This window comes from Mytilus californianus, unplaced genomic scaffold (genome assembly GCF_021869535.1).
Source record: "Mytilus californianus isolate M0D057914Y unplaced genomic scaffold, xbMytCali1.0.p SCAF_1, whole genome shotgun sequence".
NCBI classification, from domain to species: domain Eukaryota; kingdom Metazoa; phylum Mollusca; class Bivalvia; order Mytilida; family Mytilidae; genus Mytilus; species Mytilus californianus.
Genome location: NW_026262581.1, coordinates 90,348,133 through 90,373,298, shown reverse-complemented (window position 1 = coordinate 90,373,298; position 25,166 = coordinate 90,348,133). Strand labels below are relative to the sequence as shown.

Genomic DNA, 25,166 nt, shown 5'->3' with positions numbered 1-25,166 from the left:
ATGCATTAACAAAAATTTGTTTAAAACCTTTGAAAGTAGAAATAATATTTACAGTTTCATTATTAAATGGTTTATTGGTTGGTTGGTTGGTTGTAAATTATATACAAGTCCTTATTTTATGTCCGATGAAAAATATTAAATGCGTAGTAAAGACGACCAAAGGCCTGCACACATTTAAACTTAAGTTTCTCAAAAAAGGTAGATTTCTATCCAATACAAAGACAATTAAAATAATAATGTAATGTATATACATTCATTACATAAGTTAATAATATTTACAAAATCTTATTCATATTTGTGAATAAAGATTTTTTCAGTAGGATATTTCCGATATGATATTTATTTGATTTAGTTTCATTATTTTACGGATATGGTATATTTTCAATAAAGAGAACAAAAACTGAAGTAGGTTTGTTTTACCGAATTGAACAGATTTAAGGAAATCCCTTTAAGATCATACAAAGCAACGTTCTAAGCGATTGATGCAGTCCATCCAATCATGAGATTTGCAAAGAAATCACCAAACCTAAATAAGCATTTTAACCTATTTTGGTACCCTATTCAAATATTGCATATATTTCCAAGTCAAGTAAAACTGGTGGGAAGGGAGCTGTAATAAAGAAGCAAAAACAGGAAAATTTCTATAAAGAATTTAAATTGCTTGTTTTCAATTATAAAAAAAAAAAACAATTAAATATATTTTGAGCAAGTTATGGGACTAATTACATGAACATTGTATAAACATTTTTCAGGAAATTATGGACATATTCATTTTTACATTTCAATATAAAAAAGTTGGCACATTATCCTTACGATTGAAAATAAACCAGACATAGGTATTCCTATGTCATACAGTATATAATGGTTTTCCCCCGATATTCGAAGGAGAATATTACCAAAAGATTACCACGACGGTTATGAAGATATGGTAGTAGAATGGTGGGAATAAACGTTAAAAAGATACTTTTCCAAATTTTTGCAATTGGTGAATTCAAAGTTACCCCTACCAATCATGACTACAGTTTCTTACATAATTTTAAACATAAAATAACCTTCAAGATGATATTTTTTTTACATTTTTCGATCTTGTTCTAGGGTAGTTATCAGTACCAATGATGAAGAAAGTGGAATCGATAAAATTGAATGGAGAATTAAAGATAAAAAAACTGGCAAAGATTTTGAAAGTGGTAAATTAAGTGGAAATAAAACAAATGTACGTATGAGAATCATTAATGGTATTTATTCAGGACTGACAAAATGAAAGTGAAAAAGGCTTCGATTTATTGACAAAATTTAAGTTAATAAGAGGATTTAGGAATGTCCATTTGTTTTATTTCTTTAGACTCTGGACGATTTAGAGCTTTATTTAAAGTTTAATACATATATATTTGATATACTCCTATTTATTTATAAGGTGGTCTTTTGACCGATAGATGTTTAGTTACTCGCGTCGATCAGTTGCTGATTTCATAGATAAATACCCCAAATCGTCTTTGAATCATTGAACAAAACTTATTAAATCCACAAATCTTCTTTGGAAGTCAGGAATATGATAGTTGTTTTCCATTTGATTAGTTGGTTCAAGGTGATATAGTCAAGAATTTGGATTTTTCAGGTTTAATGGACTTCCCTTTTTTTTTAAATCTACCTTCGAATTCGATATTTTTGTTAATAATTTTTTTTCTGATACTGCAATTAAAGTCGTTGAACTATTCATTATTTCATATTAACCATAATTTAGTTTTTAAGCCCCCATTATATTTTATTTCATTTGAAGTATAAATCATGACTGTATCACTTTTAGTTACAAGTCGATTTCTTAGATAAACAACAGAAAATTTCTATTTGCATACCATTATGAATAGTATAGATAGAAATGTTTTGTATTTTGATTAACTATAATTCTACAAATTTTATTGAAACATTGTAAACAAATTGGTCACTTGAATCATAATACACAGTTTTAGATACGTAGTTAAAACCCACTTGGAATTAAAATCTGTAATTTATGCATAATGGGATAAGCCCGTCTTTGCATTTGTGTTGGGTCAATGAAACTTCTTGGAATACTCATTTTCTGATCTATTAATCTTCACATTCACAGATGAAAGAGAGGCGAAAGATACCAAAAGGAAATTCAATGGTACTCCTTCGTTCTGTTTTTTTTCCCTTCATTAGTCAAGTGAATATAGTGTTACAATGAAGTGAAATCCCAAAATGTACTGCCTGATAGGTATTTATTATCTTTATTTATACGTTTTGGTGAATTAAAATTCTACGTTATAAATGTATCTTTAGAAAATAGAAATAATATAAAAATTCTTTTTTCCAATGATCGCCGTTATTACTCCTGCAGAATAACGCAGTATGCTTATACATTTCAGGAAAAACTTGGAAATTTTAGCACATGTATACCAATGGGTGATTGTTATTTTTACAAGCATACAATTGACATTAATAACTGCTGGATGGTTGTTCCGAAAGCAAATTTGTCAAGTCAAAATTTAACACTTGAGGTGGACGTGTTTAATATGGCAATGAAATCATCAACTAAAAGGATACAGGTAAAATTCTTTTAGAAGAATGGTATATCAAGTGGAAATGAGATATATAGGTCTATAAGTTCATTCCTCTTCCTTTATTATGTTTAAAGAATTAAAATGTTGTGTATGGATGTTTATGAAACACGATTATTTGAACTACATTTATTTTTAGTTCTTTTATTTGAATCATTTCAATACTGAGAATAATGGCTGCTGGGCGGATGGTCCTCTAAGTAAATGATAATTCACTATAGCGATACAAACCAATAGGTACAAAAAACTGTTCAGAAGGTTTTCGTGAGAGCACGTGTTTCTGCTTTAAAGTACTTTCTAAGGTCAATTGTTTTGAGAGAGTTGCAACTTCAGTATTAATACAATTATGTTATATTTATGTTTAATGTGAAAATAAGAGAGCCAATGTAAAGTTGTAATTTGGTGATGTACTGAATCAACTTTCGGTTTAATAGTTGAGGAATAGAATAAAAGGTAAGAACGAGCTAGCCCTCCTATGGATATGGAACAGATGTTCTTGTGTACGGTTGAACAGAAAATTCCCAGCTGATCCATAAGAAATATAAAAGCTACATTTATATTCCGATGCAGTTCAACGAGATCTAAATACATATAAAACAATTTACCCCATATCTTTAAAACGGAAATGTTAACAACAAAAAATGTAATTGTTAAGCAAAATTCTGTGAACAGATTGTTAGAATTCTCAATTTAAAGGGAAATATACCCTAGTACTAGTATTTTGCCATTAAGAATATTTGTCTTTTAAAACCATTTCGTAAGGTGCAGGTAATATGAGGCTTGAAAAAGTGTGGAAATTTATTATTGGTGTATGTATTGTTATTCATTCAAATTTGACTCTGAAAATCTTTTAATAAATAAAGGCAACAGTAGTATACCTCTGTTCGAAATTCATAAATCGATTGAGAAAAAACAAATCCGGGTTACAAACTATAACCTTGCCCTTCCATCACAAGATTGGTCCCCTATGATTATGAAAGTGCCAAATGACAAAATGTTCTGAAATTTTAGAACAGTGTCGTGGACCAAAAATACAGGTCAGATACGATTTTGTTTGATTGACATTTCCGTTGAAGATATATACCTTTAGTTACAAATGAATTGATTTTATTCTGCTTCCGGTTAATAATGAGTATACCGCTTAACTAGATCTTTTGGAACTTAAACACAACGTCATCGATCATAAAATATAGATGAATGTTCAATTCTGATGGTTTATATGTTTACAGTTTGAAATTTATACCCATTAGTTACCGTTAAAGATTGGATTTCTTCTGTTTCCAGAAGATAATGAAAACACCGTTTGACCAAATTGTTGTAAACGTTAACACGATGTCATGTATCATCATAAAAAACCCAGGTCCAGAACGATTTGGATGACGTTGACAATTACTATTTAACCTCATGCTCATAATAAATGACATGCAAAATTGGTATGTCTCGGTTTCAAGATAAATATTAATTTACCACTTGACCAAATATTATGAAATAGTCCAAACGGCAAGGATCCTTAAAAACAAGTCAAATTCGATTTTTAGAGTTTTCAGCAGAACTATTGCAGTTAATTTGATACATTTTTTTTTATTGTAACAGTATTGAATATAAAAAAGCGTTAATTATCAAAAGAAACTAATTGTTGCTCTAGAATGTACCTTAAATATATTTTGAAATGTATAATTCTTATCTTTGCTTTTAATTTGAATTCATATATACATATTTCTGATTTTTATACAGATTTCTAATTTAATGCAGTTTCATGGAATGGAAAGTTGTAAGTATACATTAAACTTTCTTTTTTATAATTAATAAAAAAAAATCACGATCTACTGACCTACTTTATATGCATAAAGATAATGTCACTAAAATTACTTGCATTATCAACCAGATGTTCTTGGTATAACTAAGACTAAAACACAAACGCAGTGTGTGTCATATCATCATATCTACATGTCAGTGTGTATCTCAGGGACCAATTTTGTCAAAGATCCAGTTTTATTTATATGTACATTTAACTTGTTGCTTGGTTTAATAACCGTCTTTGTTTTTTTATGTTGTGTTTTTGTATATCGTTGTTTTGTTCTTTGATACTTTTTAGTTTTTTTCCGGCGTCAGTTTGTTTTCGACCGAGAAGTTTGAATGTCCCTTTGGTATCTTTAAGCCTTTAGGTTTTATTTGCGAAATTGTACATAAACAGTTACAGATATATTGCGACATAATTCAGTTATGGATGTAACACGTCTTCTGATTGGCTGTAAGTTTTTTGTCTATCAAGTCAAAGAAATACTTTTTTTGTGAACGTGACGTCATCAACGCTTTTTGCATGATTTACTCCTTAAAAACGAAACTTAGAATTAAATTATAAGGAATGACTGTAATATTTTTTCTTTCTATTCTTTACTTTTAACATCAATAAATTTGACTAATAGGATAATTTTAAATTGAAAAACACAATAGTGTAACCAATAAATTCATCATAGATACCAGGATTTAATGTTTGTATTTGCGCCGGGCGCGCGTGTCGTCTACAAAAGACTCATCAGTAAAGCTCGAGTTAAAAGGCCAAAAAAGTACAAAGTTGAAGAGCATTGAGGACTAAAAATTCCTAAAAGTTTTGCCAATACAGCTAAGGTAATCTGTTCCTGAGGTAGAAAAGCCTTAGAATTTCAAATATTCAAAGTTTTGTAAACAGTTAATTTATAATTATGACCATATCAATGATAATTTATATCAACACAGATGTGCAATAGTATCATGCATATATATCTTATATATTTTGATAGTCTGCATTAGTGCAGTTTTCAGTCATACCATAGACATATTGTCATACTTTAACGATAAATGAATGTCATATTGCAAACAAGAAGTCTATCCGTGCAACCGTTATAGTTATAACAAATTACTCAGCTATACTGTATTCATTGAAAAAATGATTTGATAATTTGTTTTGAATTTCAAAATGTTGCGTTTCGCCGTGGTGCGAATTTCGATGTATCGAGAGTAGTCACTTTCATTTATAATTTTATAATTTTATTTATACATTGAGTGTCAATATCTTATTCTGGATTTGATTTACCCTGCACACCAAAGTGCAAAAATTCTCGTTACATTTCAACATCTTTCTGTTAAGCAACTGTTAATCCACCGTTCCTAGTTTTTCATACGTTTGAACAGTTCACAGCGTTATTGTACTTGTATGTACATCTTATGACGTTATTACAAAACTAATAAAAACAAGTTTTTGGTTAAAAAAACATTTCAATTGTCTGCATTATTTCTTAGTGAGAAGTCATGTTATATAAATTTTGAAAACATTATTCATCAAGTATAGAAAACAGAAGATGGTATCTAAGGGATTGATTTAAACAACGCATAACACTTGAACCTACTTCTAAAATACAATGTATCAACGGAATAAATTTCAGTAAAGTTGTTTTTTATTTATCATTTAGTGTATAAAGGGAAAAAATAATGATACAAATAACATTTCAAAAACATCTAAATTGCATCGCTTTCATTTTGCAGAAAATTAAAAAAAAAGACCTCGACAAAAGAGCACATTAATTTAGAATAAAGGAGATGTGGTGTGATACCAATGAGACAACTATCCACTTGTTACCAAAGAACGGAAGAAGTTTACAACTACAGGGCCCAGATGGTCTGCAGAAAATGATCGAAATCCATACCGTAAAATAATTAATAAAATGCCCCGGCGCGAAAAATCGGATGAAAAAAAAGCCAATTACCAGACTTGTGCTAAAATAATAAACAAAATCTAAATATGGCAGACAGCACCTAACTTGAATCTATAGTTCATAGGCTGCTGACTTGGGACAGGAACAGATATGAACTATTGTGTTCACCCAGCTTTGAAATTTGATTTACGTTTTCTTCTCAATATTTTCAGATGCAGGACCAATAAACTTAAGAGTGGATAAGATATATTCTAATGGAGTAAAACTTAAATGGACTAAAGGGAAAAGTTGCTACGACATACAAGGCATACGTGTTACATTTTTTAATAATTCAGGACAGCAAGAAACCAGGAATATAAGTAAGGACGCTGATTGGTATGACATGATTGGTTTGGACACCAATACCAACTTTACCATCAAGTTTGTGACAATTTATGCAGAGGACTCCAGTGATCCAGTTTATATTAGTTTTGTACCAGGTTTGTTGAAAAAAATATTTAGATAATTGTTATACTTTTTACCATAAAGTTGAATGTGTATGAAAGAAATGTGTGCGTTATTAAAAGGAAAACAATTAAATTATTTTCAAATCTAGTAAATATATTACATTGTTTGTGTTTCTTTCATTTTATTGACTATTTGAAATAAATTAACATGCTATTTAGGCGTATATTTCGGCGGAAATCATCTCGTTAATGTAAGAAGCAATACACTTTCGAATCTATATGAAAAATGTAGTACAGGTAAACCAAAAAAAAAAAATGTCTATATATATTTACAATATTAAGAAACTAAAGTATTTGTACAACAAATGACGACGAACGCCACAAACCTACACCGGACGCTTAAAATGCCATTCTTTTTTTTCTTTTATAACGTGACTGATTTCCTTATGGACATCACTATATTTGTAAGTAATTATCAACACATTTGTTTTTGTCTAGCTGTGCTATCCCAGTCATTTTCAATTTCTTATTTGTAGATATTTAGATATTTTTTTGTTCTTTGTCATGATTTAAAGTTGTCATTAGTACATGTCAAAATGCTCTGTAAACAAATTCTATTAGCTATCCGGTCTATCATTGAGGCCTGTTCCACGTCAGGAATATGACAGTTGTTTTCCATTCGTTTGATGTGGTTAAGCTTTTGATTTTGCCTTATGATAAGGGACTTTCCGGTTTGAATTTTCCTTGCAGACGGTAATTTTATAACTGTAGCTTTTATGTCATGAACATAACTGTGAAAGCCTTGATTTGTTTTGTGTTGACAAAATACTTGCTAGTTTTTAATTTTTTATTTAACAAAAACAAAGCTGTTATCCATTCAATTGGAGTGTGTTTTTTTCTAGTAACCAAAGGCGCTCACTTTAATTTATTATTTAGTATAAAGCTTATCTACATTTATATTTGATATTCAAACATATCAATGAAATCCTTTGTGTGTGTTGCTTGATTGTTAAAAAATGACTCTGATAGTTTTGCAGTTAAGGAATATTGCGTGTGAAAGAGCTGTCTACAGATTTATTTTATCAATGTCCTGTTTCTTTTACTGATGTCTCTTGTGGAACGTTGTCTCATTTGCAATCTCACCACATCTTCTTATTTATATCCTTACTCTGATCTGTTCGAATTAAGTTCTTTATTTTGGTGTAATGTGACAACTACATAAACGTACATTTTGAACGTAAAATTATCAAACAATAAAAGGGAAACATACTTGTTAAGATACAAAATGTAAAAATAATACTCTCTGATGATATGATTTTAAGAATATAAATGTTAACAAAAAAGTTAAACGTTTCAAATACTTATTTAATGTTCTTTGTTATGGTTTATATGTCTATACTTGTTATATGTTTGGTTTTGTTGTTTTTTTGTTGTTTTCTATTTTGTGTTTTGTAGACGGGTTTTTTTGCCCTGGCGTTGTCAGTTTGTCTTCGACTGATGAGTTTGAATGTCCAATTGGTAGTTTGCGCCTTTCTATCATAGTTGTGATAAGGTATTAAGGTACAAATAATATGGGTCCTTCTATTATTGTATGTATTGTATTATACTATAAATTATTCTATTGATTTTATTTGATCAATCAAGAACCAAATAGAAATATGATCAAAATTCTTTACAGTTTCGAGTTATTGCGATATCGTCAGGTTTTTTTATACGATTTAGAATTTTTGTTTTGAATGCTTCTTTTTGCTCGATTCCTTGTAAGCCTTTTTCATGTTGGGTTTATCTAGGTGAACAGTTCTTATCGTTGGAGGATGCAATGTCGTCCACATAAGACCCTTTAAAACATTCTGACATCAAACATTTAGCTGAAAATTCCTAACGGTTTTTCAAATACGGCTGAAGCTAAGACGATCTATGCCTAATGGTAGTCAAAACATTAATGTTTCTCGAATATTTAAATATTCGATAAAATGTACATTTACAGAAAATGACCATCTTTATATTTCACGTCAACATAAAACTCCTGACTACTGGTATGGCAAAATAATCGGTGACGAAGTATTCATCAGCTTTGAAAGCAGTTGCAGAAAGAGTGTGCGATAACAATATCCGGTGCAATGCTTAGCGTGAATTCTTTCATAACTGAAATACAAAAAAAATATCAAAGAAGCATTTTGATTTTGTTTCAAAATTATTAATAACGAAAAGACGATAATCCTAAATTTTAAGATACAATGTTAACATAATATCTTTTAAGTACTATTTTTTTTTAAATTTTGTTTCAATTTTATTCGAAATTGTTGTCTAAGTATTTTAAAATATTATTGAAAATGTGTTAATAAAAGGACAGCAGCTGTCACAAAACCCTAGTCTAACATATAATTTCCCTATGGTTTGTCCAATTAGTGTTTATTTTTACGTTTTATAGATAAAATTGTAACGATTTCAATATATTCATAAATACAACGAGGGGTGGTGTTCTCGAAGCTATCTTAGGATTAGGACATGTCCTAAGACCATCTTATGAAACGTCTTTGTCCTAAGTCGTGTTCGTAAAGCTCTCTTAACTTAGAATATATTGCATTTTTCGTCCTAACTTTAGGACACCTAATTAGGTGTCTTAAGATCAGCCTATCTTCATCCTTACTTAATAAAGTTTGGATTTCGCTTTTTGCTCATTATTTTACGTGAAGATGAACATGAAATGAAACGCACCATCGGTTATTAACTCGTGTATAAAGAAATTGTGCATGATTTTAATTCTTGAATTTCATGTTTCACGATACGATGACACTGCAAATTGAATTCTCACTTCAAAACAAATTGTTTTCCAGTTTAAATTACAATTCTTTTTAATATAATTTCATAATTACATTTGAAATCATGCATTTAATTATATACATGTACTTATAAAATTCGTATACTCATATTAATTGGTTTCGTCATTAATAAATTTTTTATCAAAAAATTACTTTAACGATTTAAAATTTCGCACTTGATATGTTTAGGACGTCCTAACATAAGATGCGTCTGAGATAGCTTCGAGACACAACTTAAGAGTGTTTAAAGCTGATCCTGAGTCCAACCTAAAATTGGTCTTAGGATGTGTCATAGAAGGAATCTTAGGATAGTTTCGAGAACACCACCCCAGATTTATCAAAATGCAATTGTATCAAAAAGCAGAGCTTCTATTTGATTAGAAATTTTAGTAATGCAGAAGGTAGCGTAGGGATATCATCATTGCTTTTGGCAAAAAATAAAACAATACAAAAAAAAAAAAACACACACAAAAAGACACAAAGCTTCCTACCTCATCTAAGTCTTTGAGGATTTGTCAACCTTTTAGAAATATTTTATTAGAAAATTCCTCAACAAGTTTCTCATAGGTAGTAAGACCACTAGATATATATATATGTATATCATGTAAACATTTTCATACATATATGCGGTACATTTATTCATTTCATTTTATTTAATTAATGAAGACTAAATCATCATTACTATCAGTGGAATCCATTGCAACGTAACGTCTGTGACAAACATTCCTGTACCTACTTGCTTGAATATAATGTTTTAATGTATATGTTTATCTGAGCGTCACTGGTTAGTCTTGTGTGGACGAGACGCACGTCTGGCGTATTGAATTTTAAGCCTAGTACCTTCTGCTAGCTATTATTCGTGTGTTTCTTTGTCCTATATGTTCTCCTATTTATTTGTATTGTGGTCCTGTCATGTGATGTTGTCGTTTTGGTGTTGTATTTGACGTTGCCATAAAAGCGGGAGGTTTGGCATGCCACAAAACCAGGTTTAACCCACCATTTTTTTTTCTTAAAATGTCCTGTACCAAGTCAGGAAAATGGCCATTGTTATATTATAGTTCGTTTCTGTGTGTGTTACATTTTAATGTTGTGTTTTTGTTGTGTCGTTGTTCTCCTCTTATGTTTGATGCGTTTCCCTCGGTTTTGGTTTGTAACCCAGATTTGTTTTTATCTCTATCGATTTATGAATTTCGAACAGCGGTATACTACTGTTGCCTTTATTTGTGTACAAGATGTAAGTTTGTACAAAATATAATTTGTACAGGGTTTTTGTACAAGTTATAAGTTTTTTGACAAAAACCGTTTTGCACCAGGTGATAAAAGTTTATCTCCTAAAATGTATCAGTTTACTGTCTTTAATTCAAATTCTCCTTATACCAAAATCATATCCATAAAAAATCTTGTTGTGTTCTTATAATATTTTTTTGTATCAATGTTCAGTATTAAACTGTCTCATGTAGTGATGGAAATATGAGAAAAATATACGAATCAAAAGACTGTGTGCTTGCATCATCCATTTGTGTTAAACACTGATAACTTTTACAAAAAATCTGTACAAATTATAATTTGTACAGCATTACAATTTGTACACAACACATATATATTCATATGATGGCATTAGCACAAAAAAGCACTGCATGTATAGCACGAGTCGTTTTTAATTTTGTACATCACATGAGTTATATTCATAAGATTTATATCGCCGTACAATATTATTTAATTATATTATATTAATGAACTGAAATATATTTGACAACTGACATTTTTTTTAACAAGAACTAGGGATTTTTATTACTTAGAAATTGACAATGACGGTGGTTTGAGACCAATACTTTACGACCAAATAGAGTATTACAGCTTTCCAGTTATGAACTTCAAATTGTTTTTTGCAATATCCCAGCATCGGATAAGTATGTAGAGTATTTCTCCCCTCATGCATTTTTCGATAGAAGGTTGCTCCTTACAGGAGGTTATAAAACCAAGGGTCTAATTGGCAAAGTGAGGTTATCCCTTCGAAAAATTAACAGATGCCTTAGATGCTTTGGTTAACCGTTATAAATTATAATTGTCATAGATGAAGGAACACGGATTTGTTTCAATTGTCTTAACCACAATAACCGTCATTATTTTTTCGATTTTGAAACCACTAATGAGTAATCATTAATAACTACAGAACAGTCGCTACTGTGACTGAGATCAACCTCGCTGTTTGATGAAGTTTGTGCTTCTCAGTGGTTTGTTTTCTATGTAGTGTATTGGATACTATTTTTAGGCTTTTCGTCGTTTTCACTGTTATGCAATGGTTTTGTCGGTTTCTCCGTGACTTGTGAATTTGGATTGTTCATTTGGTCTCACGAGACTTTTTTAAAGCGAATTCACAATGTGTCAAGTGCTCTTTTTAAAAACAAAAGAAAACAAGTTTATATTCCTAACCGTAAACTCTGAGGAATTCTGAAGAACATGGAATAAGAATACTTTATTTTTGGGTAATTTTCATTTTAATATCAACTTTGTTGTTCAGAATTAAAAGTAAAAATCGTTATACAATGTAACAAATTTCCTCTATTACTATTTACACAATTATATGTGTAGTTTGCAGTATATAAATATATCATGTTGAAATTTTCATGCATCTTCTTCATTACATTTTCATCTTATGAAATTTGCATGAATTCTTCTATTTGGTTTTCATGTTTATATCAAAATTATGTTGATATTAAAATAGTTGAATCGCTGAAACGATGCAACCTTAATTAGTGTGAGACTTAACGTAGTCAATAAAGACAAATAAAAAATAGAAGGTTCCAAGTCAATTACACTGTTCAAGGTGTAAAGCACATATTGATACTTTAATGAAACTTGTTTCACCTCAATATTCCAGCTCAAAGTGAGGATCAAAGTTCAAATGCTGCAGTGATCGGAGGAACTATCGGCGGTTGTGAGTACCTTTAAAAATAGAGGATAAAACACCGCGGGTCTTACAACGAGCAGAGGAACAAATAAGTTTCGTTGTTAAATTTGCAAAGTGCTTTGTTCTACTTTTATATTCAAATTAAAATATTTTACTTGAATATTGGAATAAGTTTATCATGGACATATAGGAAATTATCATTTAGACAAATAAATAAATTTAAACCATAAGTATCAACCATACGAAGAGGGGAGATTAATCGGGCTTTTTCAACCGCTTCATAGTGTCTGTACCATACCGATTTGCAAATGATAATGGAATAATCATTTTTAGATTACAGTTTTGTTCATTATAACTTATTTCAGTACTGTTTCTCCTGTTAGTAATAGTCATTATAATAGTAGTATTATGGAGAACTGGACGAATTTGTGAACCACGCAAAGAGCAGCAAGGGAACGATAAAGCATATGCATATTCGTTTGGTTTGCCAGACAAAAATCAAGTTAATAAAGTGACAGAATACAATGTAAGTGTTTATACTGAGAATTTAACCTTGATATAACTTAATTCAGCATAAATCAAATTGGTATCTTGGACATGGATTTTATCTGTCTAAATGTTAATGAATGTGCCGGTTCTTATAGAATAAATATTGAGTAAAAGTATATTTACATATTTTCCACAGTTTGTCGTTTAAAGAAGTAAGGAAATACACATTTTCGAAATGTAAGCAAATCTGTTTATTTCTATCATATTTGTAAGCTTCACGTTTATGTCTATATAGATGTGTATATTAGATAAATGCTGATACAATATATTTATGAATATATTTGTGTTATTTAACAGAATAAAACGTATACGACTGATGATGGAATGGAAGATATTTACCTGTATGGGGGAATGAAAATTAATAACCCTACATGGCTTATACAACACACAAAAATAGTCCTTGAAGATAAAATAAACAGCGGTAGATTTGCTGATATCTTCAAAGCCAGATATGACACAAAACAGAATGACATGACAACTGTTGTGGCCAAAACATTACAAGGTAACTGCAGAAACAGACTCTTTTCGTGCTCAAAGATACAGAGAGAATTTACAAAGGATGCAATAAAAAATCATATAATTTCAATAAAAACAGATAAAACCATGGTCAATAAAAGAAAACCGACGAAAAGACAATGCTAACGAAACAAAACAAGTAAATTTAAAGATTGAGCAACACAAACCACACGACAAACAGGGGTGAACCTTTGTGCTGCAGAAGGGTAACACTTCATGCTCAAATGAGGAATATCGTAAATTTCTTTATGAGTTTTTGAACAGCGGTATACTACTGTTGCCTTTATCTTCGTGATACACAGGAGGGAAAAGGTGTTATTTTAATGAATATTATAATTACAATGAATTCATAAAAACACAAAGTTGTCATAAAGTTTAATTCGTTTATCTTTTTAAAAATAATGTTTTGTTTACCTTTCACACAACAGTTATACTAATTTGTATATAAACCGTACACATTTTAACAAGAATTTACAGTATAAATCATATTTTGCAAATTTTTGATATTCCTGATTAACAAAAAGAATGCTGCACACATTTGTAAAATCAACAAAAGCTATACAAATTCTATTTCTACATAAATTTTTATCATATAAAGGGTACACTAAATGTTATAGGGATTCACTTTAGATCATGCAAAGCAAAAATATCCGAACAAAAATAAATTAAACCAGCTCCATCGTCATTTTAGTGTTAATACATATATATAAACATTAAAGAGCTCATCAAAACCCTTCACCTAACTTGTTTATCCATACTTTTAAATGAGAAACTAGAAAACTTTTTTAAACCTTTCATCCAATCAATAAAAATATAAATGTTTACCCTTTCTATATGACTTAGCTATAATGCGTTCAGAGCAAGGTTCGTTTTTTTACTAATACGGAGTCATCATAAAACTAACAAAGCTAATGAAATGTTACTTCCACCAGTACTTCGTATCATTGAAAGTTCATTTAGATTTTTCTAATTGATTTGGCTTTTTAACTGTTCTGATATTGCCAATGGTGAATCTTATATAGTTAAAACGCGCGTCTGATTTACTAAATTACTAGCCTGGTATATTAGCTTAGTTTGTAGATCAAAGTAAAATAACAAAAAAACCGAACTCCGAGGAAAATTCTAAACGGAAAATCCCTAAGCAAATGGCAAACTCAAAAGCTCAAACACATCAAACGAATGGACAACAGTCATATTTCTGACTTGGTAAGGCATTTTCTGACTCTTCGGTTGGATAACGTTTCGTCACCTACCTAGACATGTACTATCATTTGTGCAGTTATTTATTTTACTTTTTATATTGATATTTAAATCGTTTGAAATGTCATGGTTTTTCTGCGCCTATCATAGATTTGGCTTAACCTTTTGGAAATATTTTTTTCAATGCTCGTTAACATTGCTATTTATTTAGTCATCCATCTGTTTTGATTCGGGCGTCACTGATGAGTCTCAAATAAACGAAACGTGCGTATGACGTACTAAAACTTTAGCCTGATATCTTTGATTAGTTTTTACAGATAAACAAATTCGAATTTGATGGATCATAACCGTGGTTTATTTTTCTTTTGTCTAATTTTGATAAAATAAGTCTAATCTAATGACGAATAATTATAAAAAAAAAGTTTTACATGACAGAAATTTTTCACCATTCTTAAAAAATTTAAAGTCTTTGATTTGTAATAATAAGAAAATATATATCTCATCTCTCTCTGTTGAAATTTTGTATTGTCATTTTCACTGATGCGACAACAGATAAAAACATCAATCAGAAATTCAACTGATATGGTTCATATTTTGCTCTAACCTTTCCGTTTCAAACCAAAAGGATTTAAGTTTTCACGTCTAAACTTTTGTTGAATATCGTATGCAATAAAGAGTTTTCCAGAAACACGTATTGTACATAAGGAAATCATAATAATATGGTAAAAGCACGCATTAAGGTAAAATTTAAAAAGTAATTTATTCTTTAATTTTTAATAATCAATGTATGAATAACGACATTATTCGGGTAGATTTTGTAAGTTTCAACACTTCTGTAGCTTTAACATATGTTTAGATAATGATGAAAAACAAATTTGCTAAAAGCAGAAAATATTGATTTACAAAACAACTTTCTGTAGTCGTTGTCCCGATGTTACTGATAAAGCCAGCGGTCTAAAAGCATGGGTAGGAAGCAACCATCCCGTGAAACAGAATTTATGAATTTATCCTTAATTGTTTTCGCAAAATTCTTTAATATCGACTTTCATATATTCAAATAATTACTGATTTACTATTTTGATCTGAAACAATTTGACTTATAGGTAGTAAAAATTGAGACTCACTCAAATTAAATAAAATACGAAATGCTTAATGAGTTCAAACTGAATAACTCAATTTTGTATTCTTCAGGATGTTCGCTACTATGTTTCAAAATAACAAGCTTTATAAAACGTTACTAAAAAAGCAGAAAAAAATGCAAGGTCCGTGTGCTTGTTTTTGAGATATAACCCATTGAAAATTGGGCGGGGAATGATTCTCTCTAGATTTTTTCTACATTTAACATTGACACCTTTTTTCTTTTAAAAACTATGAAAATAACAAGGATTTTAATAGATTTTTCAAAAATGGCTTTTTTTTAACTATATGTTATAAAGCGAAAGAAAAGAAAAGTTGGGGTCAGCGGACAAAACATGTAATGGCACTACATAGACAAAACCAGATGATTCCAAATATTTGACAAAAAGTCAAAAACAAGACAAGCGAACATCCTTAAAAGAATAGAAAATCATTCAAATCTACACGTATTTTTTTTAAGCAAACTACAATGACGACAATAATCTGGTAATGATGGCGAAAATTAACTTCTTTGCAACAAAAGTTGGAAAACATCGCAACGTTCTTGGATTCATTGGAGCTGTTACTGATAACACTCATCGTAAGTCGCATTTCAACAAATTACAATATACAACATTATGTTCCTATAAGTACAAATGTCAAATTAAAAGAACAAAATATAGAGAAACGCAGAATGCAACAAACAATCGTTATGTATTTGACAGTCTGTACTTAACAGCTTCTTCGTTTGTATTAGGTGTGGATTTTCAAATATCTCTACATCGAGCATCACTGAAGAGGCAACCGGATGTAATAATAAAATTTGTAGAGTGACTGTTATTTCTTCTCCTAAACCATAAAATATCAGAAACTTTAGTGTATAACTCATTTTTTATGTGTACCTCTAAGATAGTTTTTGTTATCTTTGGCAAAATTCTACAAAATTGGGACAGGGTTTAGAATGGCACATGGGGTATTGATATTTGAGTTGTTCTGTATTTATTTGTCGATCTGAATGATTTATAAGATTTTTTATGGAAAAATTTGTCCCTCTTCGATTTAACAGAATAAAAAAAAATTCCCAGTAAATTCTCTTATTTCTATTTATAATCAATTCATTTTTTATATGATGAACTCTAGAAAAATATAGCAAGTTCATATATTTTTTTCTGGATTATTATTACTTTTCTTATCTAATTTCTTCGTGTAAAAACTGTTGGAACCTTGTTGTTTTGAAACTCACTATCGAGTTTCCCTCACACTGACATCAGTTGAGTCGTTAGTCCAGGTAGAGATAGACAGAATATAAGATTAAAACAATTAAAATCCTTGAAGCCCTAAACGAAATAGGACCATGTACCTCGATGGGGGAAGCTAGCATAAACGTGTTATACGAATCCATATCCATATTAGTATTTATGAATTCTTAGATTTTAAAATATAATTACTCTGTTATTTTTTCTTCTAAAATTGTCTTTTATTGAGCAATTGTTTAAATTGATCACACGAGATTTGACATACTAATTAATTTTAGCCTTTTTGTTGCTATTGTTATTGATAACATTGTCTATTAGTTTTCTAGAGTAATACCATTTTATTTATAGTGTGTATGCATAAAAAATAAATGCATTTGATCCCGGTGTAAATGAACCATTCTATTTAAAACATGTCAATTTCATTTTTACATGCGAGTTGTCATTACAATATCAAAAATGGTCTTTACGTCATACATCGTCATGCATCTATTTAAGGTTGTTACACATGTTGTGCGCACTCAAATCGTATCATACGTTTTTACATTATTCAATATTCGAGTGATTTACTGGCGCGGTGCAATGAAATTGACACTTGAACAAGTGTTTATTTTCAAACAGGGATTTAGTGCACGTACTCACACTGCATTAATGTCTCTAACTAAAATAGAATAACAAAGGACACCTGTATTTTAAACTACCATCACGCTGCCAAACTTGATTTCTTTAAAAAAAAAAAAAAACGTACACTTTCTTGATTGTTGAACTTTATATAGATTTTCTTATACTTTTAAATGCATTCCATTGCTTGATTCTGTCTCTTGAAATTTAGCGTGCACTTTATTTCACTATTTAGAAGGTTGCGAACATTAATCAAAACAATATTTTATGCATTTCATGTAAAACCATAAGAATACGTTCGTGTACTATCCAATACCACAAAAGTTTTGTGTATGTTAATTTTTGTACTTCACAGTTGGACCTTATATGGTATTGGAGTATTGCGAAGAAGGAAATCTAAGAGACTGGCTTTTAAAAAAGAAGGATAAAATAGGAGATGAAATGATAGAACAATTATTTCAGATTGTTTTTGGGGTAGCAACCGGAATGGAATACTTGGCTTCAAAACAGGTAGTCAATATGAATTGCAAAGAAACCTTTAAACAGAAATATAGCATTTGTCATCTAAACTAACTTTTTTCTAATCGCAAGGACACGAAAGAAAATGCTTTGCATCATTTGACTATTTTGCATTGTATTGAACGTTATTTGTCGTCATTGGTGGTTGAAACCAAAACTAAGTAATGCGAAACTTTTAAAAATTGAAACGGATTTTACCCAAATCAACGCGTAAGGAGGTCTACAAACCCGGAAGAAACTCCAGTGTAACTAGATGATATGGCACGAATTTGATCCTTTATATGTCTTTTTTCTCTTCAACTGAAATATCGAAGTTAAAAAAACGTTTACTAAAACTCTTCAAATATACCAGTCTTATAATATGGTATGTCAGACGAACATTTCGTCTGCATCAACTCATCAGTGGCGATCGAATCAGAACAATACGAAAGCCAAATCAAATACGAAGTTGAAAAGCATTAAAACCGAAAATCTCGAAAATGCCAAATATGACTAGGGCAATCTATGTCAAGGGTAATAAAAACCTTAATGATTCGAATAATTTAAATTTTATGACCAGTAAAATTACAGAAAATGAACTTATCAATGATATTTCATGTCAACATAAAATTGCTGACTACTGTGATGGTAATACCCTTGGTGACGAAACGTCCACCACCAGTGGCATCGACCCAGTGGTTGTTAAAACTCATCAAAGAAAACAAGCTTATAATTGGTACGCCAGACGCGCGTTACTTAGACAGTACCACATACAATCCACTATGTGCGTTCATAATCAATGTATAGTGACAGGAACTAAATATTTGCATTTAATTTTTCTTTTTAAATTAACTGATATTTTCATAATACTATACTCCTGTTTGAACAGTAATTGTGGGTATTTAGTTAGAAATCACATTGATAAGAAATATATATCGTAACAAAAACTTTCTGTCTAGTTCGGATGGAGGAGAGGTTTCAAATGAACTTGTATTTTACTCTTGTAAACTCAATTATGGGTTCCTTTTTCATCGACATTCACCAAACATATTGAATTCATGGTTAATAAATGTAAATTTGAAAAAAAAACCAATTTGACCTTGGGTTGGGTACAGTGGTGTATTCACAATATCTTTAAAAAAAATATTAAAGCAATATCTCCCTTTATCTTATGGGTTTATTTGTTCTCTCTTATATGGTCTTATGTATTTACCTGTTTTGTTGACATCAAAGTATAAGTATCGTTTTCTCTAAAGAAATGATTCTGTGTTACATTTTGTAAGTTGGAAGATGTATAGAATACTAAAAGTTCAGTTTTGAGGAATAATGTAATAGAAAATTAAAAGATACTGGAATTAATTTGATGCTCTGTTTGCGCATTTTTCATATTTAGTACTCAGCAGTGGTGCACAAAACCAAATATTGGTAAGCCGACATATCAAATGTTGACAAGCAATAAACCAAATATTGTTTAGCCGAAAACATCAAATGATTAGCAATTAACGAAATATTGTTTAGCCGAAAATTTCAAACGTAGCCGAGCTATAAACCCAAAACAATGTCGAATAAAACTATCAAAAATCATTGTCATAAACAATTTAGAATTGTACATTATTTCATAAAAATAAATTCAAATTCAATATAAGAATAAGTTTCTTATTATTTAAGCTAAACAAATCCTTAGAGACTTCAATTTGTATACTATATACTTTAGAGTACATTTAATGCTATAAAACATTTGAATTACATATAAAAAGGGATAACAGCAATCGGAATAAGAAAATGCTCTCTACAATAGAGTAGATCGACCACCAAAATTCCAAAAACTAGTCATACAAAGACAAACAAGAACAAATAACATATGGTCTAGATTGTCTGACTTCGTATTAAATTATAAGCCTTATATCTTTGATAACTATATATTCGTACAGACAAGCAATTTGACGAGGTTAATAAATAAAGGCAATAGTAGTATACCGCTATTCAAAACTCATAAATCGATTAAGAGAAAAGTTTCAGGAATATGTAATAACAACTATCACACACATGACAAACCTACACAGTGCATCTAGCAGGAGAGTTACAGATAACCTGAACAAGGAAATAAAAAACGGAACATATTTCTAAAAATCAGAACAACACAGTTTTTCGAAGTCTCATCATAAAATTTTATTGAAATTGGCAGTGTTTGTAAAAGAGAGACAAAATATGCCAAAGGAACATTCAAATTCACATGTCGAAAATAAAATGACAACGACATGTTAGAAAACGAAAAAGACCAAAAGACATACAACATTAAACAGAACATTACACAGCAAATGAAAGACTCAGCAACATGAACCCAAAGATATCAGGGGCGAAGATGCCCGGAATTATTTAAAATTATCCAACAAACGGAAGAAAGAACCAGTATAATTGAATTAGTGAGTTTATCACCCTTGTAGCTCATGCTGTTGAACGATTAAAAAAATATTCAGAAAATGTTCACATGATTATGTTTAATCTGAAGAATTGATATTGCAAACAGTGTTAACTGCCTGATCTAGTAATACATGAACATTTTATGTCATTTCTGATTAGATTGTTCATCGAAGATTGGCGGCAAGGAACATTTTACTTCCTTTTACATTGATACCGAAGATTTCTGGATTTGGGCCTACACCAAATGATGAAACAAAAGATAAGAATGATATAACAAAGGTAATTTTTCTCACGTTATACAAACGTTTTTTGCATTAATAACATTAGTTACATAGTGCATTTATTAGTTTTTCAACCAAAAAAAAAATACAAAACAAGAAGTGCTTTCAACCTTATCAATTTTGTCATCGATTTTCTGATTGCTATGTACTTTTGTTTTAAATTTAATTGCACCTCAAAGCTAACTTCTTGTGAATCTCATAAAAACATATATGCACTTTTGAATAAACAAGTTTTTTCTTAATTTTAATACAAGTACAGGTATGTTTGTAACTCAACACACAACAATTGAAATAACAAATTTAAATCAGATGAGTTGTTTAAATATTCTAAATTTCATCTGGTTATTTTTACAAATGAATTCAGTATACGATTTTACTCGTTTTTATAATATAAGTCTCACACAAAATGTTTTTGCTATGCAACAATATTTATTTGGAAAGTCTCATTAAACAACATGTAATTCACAGAAAATCCGGGAATCCACACATATACCACATCATTCACGAAAATGGAGATTTTTGAAAAAAAACACAAATTCATTCTCTCCATTGGTATCAACTTATAAATAGACGATGAAAATCACCCGCCTTTATACTGGATACTTTATAGACTTCCCAAAAACCCTTTTAACTCGATATGTAGCCGGTTTGTGTAGATGTTCGAGGAAACATTTTCTTAAGTTCTTACTTCCATTCGTTCTTCATATAGCCTTCAGACATATTGTGTTCAGGTATATTCAACCAGTGGGGTTAATCAGATGTGGATTCCTAAAAGTTCTTCAGACTGACTTTAATATCTAAATTACAATCTTTAAAATTTGTTTATTTTTCTACGCTCTACAATACTATTTTCCGTGATAAATTGAAAGATCTACTAAACTTTCTTTCTAACCGTGTTTTTCTACAGAAATAGAAACTGTATATACATCACTCTTGCTTTAGATCATGATAAGTCTTTCTGTGTGAAGAACCATACTGATTCCAACACAGATACACTGAAGATGAAAACATCCAAATGATTAACTTCTTGATCGACCATATATTTTTGGGTTTGGCGGACTGATATTTCTACATTCCAATGGTTACTAAAGTGTTCACTGACTTGTTTTTGTACTCATATGAATCCAGAATTCATACTAGACTATTTCAAAGAAAAGCAACAAAAAAAAAACATCTTGCAAAGTTCTTTAATTAGACTTTCAGTAATATTGATGATTTCCTTTCACTCTAAAACGAACATGTCCGTGAACGCTTAAATCTCATATATCCCATTGAACTTGAGATGAAGGAACAAAGATACTAATAGAAGGTCTGCTTCATATCTTAATTGTTTCCTTCATATTTCTTATCAGATACATACTCTCTGCGTTATTGTATGGCGTTTACATGTCGAATGAACCAAAGATACAAGCGTGTGTTTACAAATCTATCTTACAGGAGAGAGTACCAGTAAAATGGATGGCACCAGAGTGTACTTTGTCTACAGTAAATGCAACCACAAAGAGTGACGTTTGGTCCTATGGAATTGTTATGTGGGAAATTCTAAGTTTAGGTATAAAAAAGTTTAATTCCAATTTAAATCTAATTCCTACGTTTTGTTATGCAAATAGAAATACTTTAATAATAAAGTCTTGATATATTACGTAAGAAGTGCTGTTACTGTATTTTTACATTAAGACCAAGTCTGATTTATAAATAGCAGTACATGTTTCGTTATAAAAGAGTACAAAGTAAAATCACAAAAATACTGAACTCCGAGGAAAATTCAAAAAGGAAAGTCCCTATTCAAATGACAAAATCAAAAGCTCAAACACATCACACGAATGTATACCAACTGCCATATTCCTGACTTGGTACAGGCATTTTCGTATGTAGAAAATGGTGGATTGAACCTGGTTTTATAGCTAGCTAAACCTCTCACTTGTATGACAGTCGCATCAAATTCCGTTATATTGACAAAGATGCATGAACAAAACAAACAGACACAATAGGTAAAAATGTAAAAAATTGGGGTACAGCAGTCAAGACTGTGTTATCATCTTAATCACTATAAAAACAAACAAATGTAACAAAGAAGCATAAAAAGGCATACATCAAATTTAACAACCTCATTTTACTTTTTTGTTATACGATTTTTTTTATATATGTAAAATCCACCAATGAAGGATTGAAAAATTTTAAGTACTGGGACCGAATCCTTACCCTGACAGACACATGGTTAGATTAACATTAACTTTGACGTATAATCGTTTAATACAATAATTTTGTCGTTCAATGTATAACGGGATGCATCAGTACATAGTCACGTCAAATGGATATCACAAAAAACAGACTTAACAGTAAAAGAAATTTCTTGTATTATTATTTGGTATGCCAAACGTGCGTTTCGTTTACATAAAACTCAGCAAATCAGTTGGAAGACAAAATCAGAAATGAAGTTGAAGAGTCCTGAAAACAAAAAATCCGAAGCTATTCACTTTCATTTCTTATGAATAAATTTTATGCATATGTGACTTCTAAAGTAATCAGTTATATTCATATGCGACTTTGCAGAATATCATAGTCTAATTTAGATATATTTTTTTGTTATTTGTTTATTTTCATTCTTTAAGAAGATTTGATTATCTTTATGAATTAACTTAATACTAGATGTGCAATTTATGTAATTATTCAGGCGAAACTCCATACGGAGGAATTTCAAGCCGAAATGTTCCAGACAGAATACAGAATGGACACAGACTTGCACGACCTGAGTATAGCACAGATACGTACGTACCTATAATAATAGTTGTTTTTTGTTATCTATAAATTAACTTATGCAATCGAAAGATCAGCATAATATATCTCCATTTTTTTATTTACTGGATTGCATCAAAAATTAATTCCAAATTTATCAAGTGCAGTATTTTTGTTATAACATTTTGTATGTCGATGAATGATAAAATTACAGGAATTAATAAAAAGTAATATTTCACATCCAATTGATGATAACTTTATCAATGAATCAAACAAGTGAAAAAAATTTCCTTTAAAATATTGCTTTGTTTATGGACTAGTTATAAAATCTTATTTGAAATTGAATAATAAAGAATTTATATCATATGTTAAATTTTTTTCAACAAGAATATGTGTTGTAGGGAAAACATATGCCCCAGTATTACATTTTCATGTTCAGTGAACCACGAAATTTGGGAATAACCCGTTATAAGGCATACATAAAAAAAAATGTATATCACAATGTGTACTAAGTTTTGATACGTTGGGAGCACGAATTACCTTTAACCAATAATTAAACTTACTGCTCCAATTCTATCATAGGCAGTTATAGCAATTTTAAATACTTTTGATCCATTGATTTTCGTGAGAACCAATTTTCGTGGATTGTGACAAAAAAAATGTTGTGTGGATATCTGATTTTATAGTTTTGGCATAGTCTGACACTCCTCAAACATATGGCACTTCGTTGAACATCTAAATTGTGGTTTACCTATACCATGAAAATTGGTATCCCACAAATATTGATAAATTCACTTTATTTTAATATAATAAAAATACCGTGCAGCACAACATGTTGTTGTGAAGACATTTTTAGACGAAAGTGCAAAGGATAAGATATGATAAAAATTCTTTTTGGCCCCTTGAATTCGAAAATCAAAACGTTTTATAAATCAACCAAATAAAATCCGTCATGAGTTCATTAAACATTAGATGACCATAAAATTTATTTAGTGTCTATTTCACTCGTTCTTCCTCATAATGCTGTAAGAACAGTTTTTAAACGATCGAAAAAGCCATTTTACCGGGTTTGTACTAACATGAGCAACACGACGGGTGCCACATGTGGAGCAGGATCTTCCTACCCTTCTGGAGCATCTGAGATCACCCCCAGTTTTTGGTGGGGTTCGTGTTGCTCAGTCTTTAGTTTTCTATGTTGTGTTTTGTGTACTATTATTTGTCTGTTGGTCTTTTTCTTTTTTAGCCATGGCGTTGTCAGTTTATTTTCGACTTATGAGTTTGAATGTCCCTCTGGTATCATTCGCCTCTCTTTTGAGATCTTGTCATTAACATATTAACAGGAACAAAGGTTTTACCCAAATTATGATATTTTGCTACAAAATGTAATTTATAAACATATCAAACCTTTTTTCATATCAATAAGATTTACATACTATTAGTTTGAATGTCTTGAATTATATTAATATTTTTGTATTTTCAGGGGTCAAATAATGGCTCTGATCAAACCTTCTCCTTGATATGTTTTTGA

General features: G+C 30.2%; 1 protein-coding gene across 1 annotated transcript in view; it reads left to right on the top strand.

Annotated features, from left to right (window-relative positions):
• LOC127738317 (uncharacterized) overlaps window positions 1-25,166 on the top strand; it is a 49,408-nt gene that overhangs the window by 22,879 nt on the left and 1,363 nt on the right. Inside the window, exons 5-11 of the mRNA XM_052249521.1 lie at window positions 1,096-1,213; window positions 13,294-13,498; window positions 16,310-16,429; window positions 18,058-18,212; window positions 20,781-20,900; window positions 22,340-22,454; window positions 23,577-23,670. Of these exons, the coding sequence (XP_052105481.1) occupies window positions 1,096-1,213; window positions 13,294-13,498; window positions 16,310-16,429; window positions 18,058-18,212; window positions 20,781-20,900; window positions 22,340-22,454; window positions 23,577-23,670 (927 nt within the window). The remainder of the gene's footprint in view (window positions 1-1,095; window positions 1,214-13,293; window positions 13,499-16,309; window positions 16,430-18,057; window positions 18,213-20,780; window positions 20,901-22,339; window positions 22,455-23,576; window positions 23,671-25,166) is intronic.